This window comes from Toxotes jaculatrix, chromosome 20, assembly GCF_017976425.1.
Source record: "Toxotes jaculatrix isolate fToxJac2 chromosome 20, fToxJac2.pri, whole genome shotgun sequence".
Classification (NCBI taxonomy): domain Eukaryota; kingdom Metazoa; phylum Chordata; class Actinopteri; family Toxotidae; genus Toxotes; species Toxotes jaculatrix.
Window position 1 is genome coordinate 20,098,389 of NC_054413.1, and position 8,403 is coordinate 20,106,791.

General features: G+C 45.1%; 1 protein-coding gene across 2 annotated transcripts; it reads right to left on the reverse strand.

Annotated features, from left to right (window-relative positions):
- Positions 1-62: 62 nt before the first annotated feature.
- On the reverse strand, positions 63-8,091 carry cpne3 (copine III). 2 transcript variants are annotated; one of them, XM_041066385.1, is made up of 17 exons: positions 7,956-8,091; positions 7,259-7,407; positions 6,769-6,948; positions 6,292-6,366; positions 6,130-6,201; positions 5,970-6,050; positions 5,496-5,585; positions 4,550-4,648; positions 4,179-4,265; positions 3,989-4,048; positions 3,753-3,886; positions 3,589-3,643; positions 3,429-3,480; positions 3,122-3,255; positions 2,360-2,596; positions 1,943-2,055; positions 1,025-1,161 (listed from the first exon to the last, which is right to left on the reverse strand). In XM_041066385.1, exons 2-16 carry the CDS (start codon positions 7,388-7,390, stop codon positions 1,945-1,947), a joined length of 1,599 nt encoding a protein of 532 aa, XP_040922319.1. In that variant the 5' UTR covers positions 7,391-7,407; positions 7,956-8,091; the 3' UTR covers positions 1,025-1,161; positions 1,943-1,944. The 2 variants fall into 2 exon arrangements, with proteins under 2 accessions (XP_040922318.1, XP_040922319.1); XM_041066384.1 differs by lacking the exon at positions 1,943-2,055 and having other exon boundaries at positions 63-1,161.
- Positions 8,092-8,403: the final 312 nt, after the last annotated feature.

An 8,403-nucleotide genomic window follows, 5' to 3' on the forward strand; every position in this document is an offset into this window, starting at 1 on the left:
TGATGTCCACTCAGTGTGATGCTGAATTAGACTGATAAACTGACAACTGAGCATCCATTAATACAAGGCCAGTTTCCTGAACAGAGACTAAAAGTCAGTGGCCGTCCCACCGTCCATGTCCAGGAAACTACCCCACGGTGTCTCTGCTCATCAAAATGTAGAAGACAGAGAAGCACAGGGTCACGGGGTCACAGCGGCACCAAACACTCAGATCCACATACCAGTGTTTCCAGTTAGCATAAGATTTCTGACTGATACTTTCAGGTATATACAGGTACATATAGCTCTGGGTTTACAGAGGTTAACAACCCACAAACACACTTTGGCACTTCACTGAGGAAAAATGACTTTGTAGTACATCAGATTATTAAATATGAGTTATTAAAGGAAGCGTGTGTAACATGACATTTAAGAAAATATAAACTCTACATGCCAACTACAGAAGCAACTGCAAAGCTACTGGTTATATGTAAAAAAAAAACAAAAAAAAAACAACCCTGGCACTTCAGCTGCTGTTCCTCTGATGATGTAAACATCATATGGGGAGAAGGTTCCCATGCATTTACTGATGCCATGATTAAAAGGTCATCTTTGTTATCATAGTGTGGAAAAGCCTTTTACAGGACTACTGTAACGTGATGCTGCAGCCATCAAAGTGGGATAAAAATAAACTGAACTAAAAACCAGCAGCAGAACAGTTTACGAGCTGCTTCTGCTGCACAAACACTGAAGGCTTAAATCCCTGCGATGTTCAACTGTCATGCTGCTCGCTCATTCTTTTAAAATGATGGAATGATTTAATGATTTTATCACTGAAATAAACACACATGGATGTTAAAACCTAAAAACAGCTACATCTGACACTAAAAACAGAGAGTGGTCATAAATAGTGTTGAGTGCTTATGGGGGGGCGGGCTGGGAATGGGGGGGGGGGGGGGGGGTTATCTAATGATCTAATTATCTATGATGAGATGAAGCTGGGGTCTGGTTCCTATGTGCCGGAGGTTCTGGTTTCCTCTCGGCAGTTTGAGATCAGTTGGTCTCTGCAGGGTTTGGTGCTGGACTGGAGCTGGGTGGACTCAGCTTCATGGTACTGAAGAACTCCACCAGCTGACTGGGAACTTCTGCCAACACACTCTTGGCCAGAGCTTCTCGGGGAGCCTGAGGTGCAAGAAGGTGGGATTTAACCAGTACAGGACATTTATTATGTCTGTGTAAATGATTCATGATGTGATCGTTATCACCACTGATTTAATTAGATGAAGGAGAAGGAGGAAGTCATGCAGATGAAGGCAGCTTAAAGGAAAATTCCACTCTTTTATATGCAAATCTTTGTTTTTCACTTTGTCTGACAGCCTCCGGTCTGGCTTGGATTTGTGTTTGTTGTTGTTGTTGTCATTTTGTTTACAAACCCGCTACACAAAAACCTCTTTAACCATATCACACACATTTACGATATTTTACATGATCTCCTTTTAGAAACGAGTGCAATATTTTTTCACTTCCATTCACTGAGCCCCTCTGAGGAGGCCCATCACTGTGAAAACCTCTGGTCTAAGACCTGAGATTTACTGCTTATGCTGCTAAATCCATGGAAACATGGAGCCGTTTCTGTAGCTGTGCAGCAAATATCTTTACATTTTTCCCCAACAGAATAATAATATCTGCCTAAAACTACAGATCGTATCCTCGGCTGCTTTGCTTCAATGATCTGGAGAGGAGTTTCCCTTTACACCGGCTCCACCGAGCCTCAGAAAGTACAACAGAATTCCCTGCATTGGTGATGAAGCCTGAGCAAAACATAGAAGGAAAAGCTGGAAGGGAAAGATGAACAAAGCAGTTTGTGGTGATTCATGCAGTGATTCACTGAGACAGTTCGGTTCATACGGGCCATGCAAAGACTGGGGCGGGGGTGGGGTTACGACTGAAATATCTGGGGTACCCCTATGAAGGACTGGGATCGTGGGGCGGCTTCAGTTTGAGTAAACTGAAGAAGGAGGCCACTTGCTGAGGTAACTCTGCCAATACACTTTGGGCCAGAGCCTGGCTCGGCGCCTGAAAAGAGATAAATACACAAGGCACACAAATGAGCTGAGATCTACGAGGAGGGGCTGGGAATCCCTGGGTCTGGACATGTGTTCTGGCACTGGGTGAAGACACTGCTCTACTGAATCGGATCTTTGTAAACTGGAGCCAGTTAAATTGAAAATGTTGCCGCGAAATGCTCAGAAAAAAAAGTGTGCATGCAGTTTTTATAGCAATGAGTTTGTTTACTGAGGAAAATCAGCTGAAATCAAAACCAGCACCACTCATTCTGTTTCAGCACGTCATGGAGAAAAGGAGTCAGGGTGTTACTCACATTCTGGAACTGCCTGAACGGCACGAACTGCACGATGTCTCGCATGGCGGGCTCGCCGGTCAGAGAACGCAGGCGTCCATCGTCTCCGTCCAGGAACTCCATGGCACTGAAGTCCGCCCCCCCGACTCCGACAATGATGATCGACATGGGGAGGCGAGAGGCGTTGACGATGGCGTTGCGGGTATCATCCATGTCTGTGATGACTCCGTCGGTGATGATGAGCAGAACAAAGTATTGCTTCAGGAAGACGGCAGCAGCACAGGTAGGAGAACGGTAATTAGACACTCGTCTGTCGGGGTCTTTATCAAAGTGAGTGATCCTGACTACTTTTAAGAAGATAATTACACCGAAAATCAGAGTCCAGCTCTGAGAGTTCGTCTCTCTCAAATCTAATCACTGTGACTCCTGGTTTCTGAAAACAGTTCTAAAAATGTACCACTGTGATTTAATGGAAGGACTCCAGATGCTCTGGATCAAGCTATTATCAAATCCTCCTGCTCCACAGAGAAAACATTACATTATATTCACAGACAATTAGGAAATGAGCTTTAACAGGCTTTTAACAGTATGTGTTTTCCCTCTGTGTGCAGGAAAAGTGCCCAGATTTCGCACAGACCTTTATCACCACTGTGACACTCAGGCTCTGTGGATGGAGCTGACTCTCTGTTCACTGATCTCTCTTTCACCCAGAGGAGTAATACTCAGCTGGAGGCAGTGCAAACACCTCAAATCAGAGAACTACCTGAACAGGCAGATACTCACTGATGCAGTGGTCTGCTGGAGGGCCTGATGAGCGAAGCGGGCCACGTGGTTGATGATAGGGGAGAAGTTGGTGGGACCGTAGAGTTTGACCTGGGGCAGACACACCCTGTAGGCCTCCACCACCCCTTCCACACCTACACACACACACACACACACACACACACACACACACACACACACACACACACACACACACACAGAGTAAGGGTCAGACTTGTAGGAACAAACTGTTTTTAAGCTGCTTCTGTACAGCAGATGAAATCACTGGATTGAAACTAAGCTACGGTGCCGTGACCTGCGAACACACCTGCACAAAATGGATTCGACGGGTTGAAATTCAGAGGAAACTCGTGGGAGACCTGAAACACAACATCATCAGATGTCATTTCCTGCATGAAATAACCACATGACTCTTCAGTCTTCATGCTATACACATGTATTTGTAGTCCCATATTTAAATGCTATACCTGCCATGTGGGAGGAATCTGAGCTCCAAAGCCGAAGGCGGGAAACATCTTGTCGCTACACGAAAAAGAGACAAAGAGGGGCGCAAAGATTTGAACAAAACTTGCTCGACAACAACACAGCATGTGGAGTTTTGAACGTACTGAGCTGTACGTGACATACGTACCTGTCGTAGTCCTGGATGACGTTGCCCACAGACCAGATGGCGGAGAGGTACTCATTAACACCCTGAGGACTGATGTAATGCAGAGACTGAGGAGACCTGGGATCCCCGTTGGAGCCGGTGAAGTCGACAGCCACCTGCCAGCAGATGAGCGAGAGACGCATGGAAATAAAAAAATGCAGATGTCATTACCTTGATTAGGTCATAGAGGAACACAAGACGGAGACGCCGTAACTCACAGTGAAGTTGATCTGACAGCCTCCCATGATGTAATCCAGGAACGTGTACTCCTTCACCACCTACGAAGGAGAAAGCACCTGTTTTACACAAGAGTCCTGAAGAACATGCAACCTCAAACTCACACTTCCAGGCAAGTCACTGGGGCTAAAAGCGAAGACTACGTGAACCGCTGAGAACACAGTGCCATACCTGGCACAGCTTCACGCTCACGACACCAGAGTTCTTGTAGCCTTTCTTCTTCTGCTTCTTCTTACTGTTGATGCAGTCAAACTCTGCCTGAGGAGAAAACAGATCACGGGCGTCTGTGTCAGTGCCTGATTACTGAGAACAAAAGCTGAAGCTCTTTTTCAAAGTGACGAAATCAGGTAGAAGTTTAGTGTTTTGTTTCACAGACAACACACTAACACACAGACCGTCGCTGGTATTTAAAGAGCTGCTTCATCCACCAAAGTCCACTCAAAAAACAATTTAATTAAAACAACAGAAGTAAAAGGAACATTTCAGGTATTTAAAATGATGCTCGTTACATCTAAACAGTGTAAATACACACACACTCATACCGGAGAAGTCCGTGATGCTTCTTGGAGGCGCGTCATTGTGGTCTCAAAGATTCCAATAAGATCATGTGACCCATCGTTGTCGTAGTCATAACACTCAACCTGGAAACAGGTAAAAACAGTTGGTGATGTGACCGACGTGGCAAGAAAGAGTGTGAAAGTGTTAAATGACTGTCAGAGAGAAAAGGTTCTGTTCAGGATCAGTTCACGCAAACAAGAAAAAAAAATAAGCCAGACCATTGCACTTTTCACCCGAACTGTAAGAAACAGTCTCGACAGAACCTGCTCACAGTCATCAGAGTAACAGGGACGCAGAGAAAAACAGATGCCGGTGCCAGATATCTCAAAACCTGGACAAATAAAATCCAAACTTTGAGCACAGCCAAATACCTCAACAGGTGAGAGAGAAAGGTTTGTCGTTTGAGTGAACTGACCCTTTAAAAGTGTTAAAAACTGGAGATGTAGAAAACAGAGCAAACAAACACCATGCAGGAGTGAGACTCTCTGTCACGCTGCTGTACTGGACAGACGCTGGCACTATCATGACTTAATGAAGAGAAATCAGACAAACGTCTTCTACGAGAGGAAAGCCGGAGGACTGGACACCCTGCTGAGGACGTGTCTTTTATTATCCCCGTCTACTCCATTCACACACGTCACCCTTTAAGTGATGGTAAGATGTGAAAAGACAAACACTGATGCTCAGAGTGACTCACTTGTCCTGGAAACAGCTTCCTTCCTGACATGTTTGCTTCAGAGGTTAAAAAAATATATGTGATCAAACTGGTACTGAACACACTGTAGTAAGTTCATGTTTCCACATGTGTGAGAGGGAGATCCAACACAGGTTTAATCTGATTTAAAGTGTTTTCATCATTTATAAAGGAATCAGAGCGACTGTAGGTTCCAGCTGTGCAAGCAGTCGATGTTAAAAAGGTATTGAGTGTACTTTTATGGGTTTGTCCATGTCTCCTCCACAGAGGGACTGCAGGGGGATCCGAAAGGGCCTCCATGTTGGATTCAGGTTGTTCTTCACCACCTGAGGACGAGGAACAGATGAATATGGAGCATGTGCAGATTCTTAAAGGCCAGTTCAGTTCTTATACTCAGTTCAGTACTAAACTAACCTACTGCAGGTTCAGTCACACTCACAAACGTGATTGGTCTGCTTCCTCATTCACAGCAACATCAGAACTTTATGACATTTCCAATTGGACAACTGCGAGTTTATACACACTATGCTGTGGTGTAACAGTCATCAGTGCTTCCTCTTTCCACACAGTGAGTGAGTAAAAACCAAAAAGTGGAAGTGTTCGGTAATCATCATTTCACTCTTTATATGCCAACTGTTTCACTGCCCTCTTCAAGGAAACAGGGAATGTTCCGTTACATGACAGGAATGAAATGAACGGCTCACACTGACCTCAGTCCTGTGAGCCAGCTGCCATCCAGTTTGAGTCTGCTTGTAGAACTCGAGGTAAGGGTCGGACTTCCCAAATAAATCCTGGAAATGAAGAAAGGGATGAAAGTAAAATCCATCTGAGTGTCTAAAAAAAATAAAGTTTAAAAATAATCATTCATACCTTGTTATCCAGTTTCCTGGCTTGCACTTCAAAATTCACCACCCTGTTATCTTTTATTTCTTCTGCACTGATCTAGAACAGAAAAGAGGACAAATTAAAAAAAACTAAGTAAAATTAAATTTAGCCAAACTCCATCACTTCAGTTCGCTCTCTGCCACTCACTGTGATGGTCCCTTTTCCTGCAGGCGATTTGTTCTTCAGGACGAGCGGTCGGGTCAGTTTCTTACTGGACACGACCTGAAAACAAGAAAAGCAGTTTAGTAAAGAAGCAGCAGCAGAATGAATTAACTCAGCAGACGAGTACAACAGAGCAGGCTCCAGGCCACGAGGCACATCACAAACAAAAAACACAACGCAATCAGACAGAAGGAACATCTGAGGTCAAATTACACTGACGGTGTCTACCCAGCAACTGTTTATCAGGAATGTTGATGCTCCACCTCTGACATGGTGAAACAGAGGCATCTTATTACACCACAGTGTGTGTCCTACCACTGCTGCACCGATCACACTGACCGGACTGAGGTGTCCCTTCAGTGTTCGGTTAAATTAAGCCAAACAGCCAGGAGTGGAGGCATCTGTTGTCGGCTTTAGAAGCAAACACTTGGCCTTGTATGAGGAAGAGAGGTGAGACTGTACCTGGCCCAAGGTGCACTCCAGTTCCCCCAGGAAGTCATCGTCACTCAGGTCAATGGTCTTGTTGTCAATGTCATAAATCCCAAACTTCAGTTTCTGCACGATTTCAAAGTAGTAGTCGATGACAAACTTTTTGGCAAACTTCGGGTGGAGGCAGTTCTGGACTTTCTCCGTGCGTTCTACCTATTGGGAAAGATTGGATTGAGAGGTGAGAAATAAAATTAATGTCAAATGTAAGGCGTAGAAAGTAGTGAGTGTTGGCCCATGTGCACTGAGGAAACAGGAAATGGACATAATGTGACTGCTGCTTTACATAACATCTTTTCCATCTGGGGTTAACACTGCTCTGAGAGCCAGAGCTGCCACACCTGGGAAACTTTATGATTTCAGCCTGCAGTGTGTGTGACATTCAGACAAACTCAGATTTCAGCAGCTTTACTTTGAAATTAACTAACAATCAACTTTCTGATATGAACTCATGCACCGTACTGACCTCGTACCACTGAGAGTCAGAGCTGCTCATCAGCAGGACGCACAGAGGGTCGGACTTGGAGCCGATGTCTTTGTCCAGGAGATTCTCACAAGACACCGTCAGCTCCACCTTGGTTACACACTGGGCAGCCATGTCTGACAGGCAACCAGCTGGACAAACAACACGCACAGACACAGGGACATGGTTGTTTGGCTGCTGTGGACTTGTAGTGATTGGTTAGCCAAGATTTGTTCGCCCTGACAGGTGTGCACAGGTTACCTCTGACCGCGTGACTCTGTGTAAACCAGCCCAGGTACGCGCTTTAACGGGAGCAGCACTTTAAAGGTGTTTTACTTTACTCAGCCCATCACCTGTACTGACATGAACATGAAGGTGAACTGACTCACGGTCAGAGCTGCAGCTGGGCGTTAACGTTACGCCACAAACAAGCACGTAACCGAAGCAGAGTTAGCCGGAAAGTTTAGCTTCATACAGCTGCACAAAACCGAGGAGCCTCACTGAGACACAGCCAGGAGGACCAGCGAGTGAGTGAGTCTCATGGAAACTGTGACACAGCGAGCGTTAATGAACTCCAGTGGGTGTGGAGCATGAAAGCGAAGCGGCTAACGTTAACGTTAGCATGCTAGCAGGGCTAGTAACCAGGCAACTAACTGGCTTCCGGTAATATAATTAGGTCCAAAATCGCATTCAGACTCACCTGTGAAGGTGTGCGACACGATACAGGAAGAAAATACTTTGTCACAGGAGGATAACGATGTTCACTGGACGGTGTCGAGCTGTGGCTCCAACCCAGACGATCTCCCGTCTGAGCTCTGCCCTCGGTGCGGCCAAAGTCCGCCCACCGTTACGTCTGCTATGGATCCGTCCAGCTGCTCCGCTGTTTATTAGAGAAGCAGAAAGAAAAAAGAATAAATAAGTCACAACGTTTTGTCGTCATTTTAGCGTGTGATTGCTTCCGTTTGGTTAATTAATTACTTAATTAATTAATTAATAATTTAAAAAATTGAATCTGAAAATCCACGTTTTAGAGGCTGGAACCGTCAGATACATGTGTATGTCGCTGTTAAATGGATAAATGACTGAAAATCATTTTCAACACAATCAATCATTTTGATCATTCGTCAGTTAAACACTAAAAACGTAAA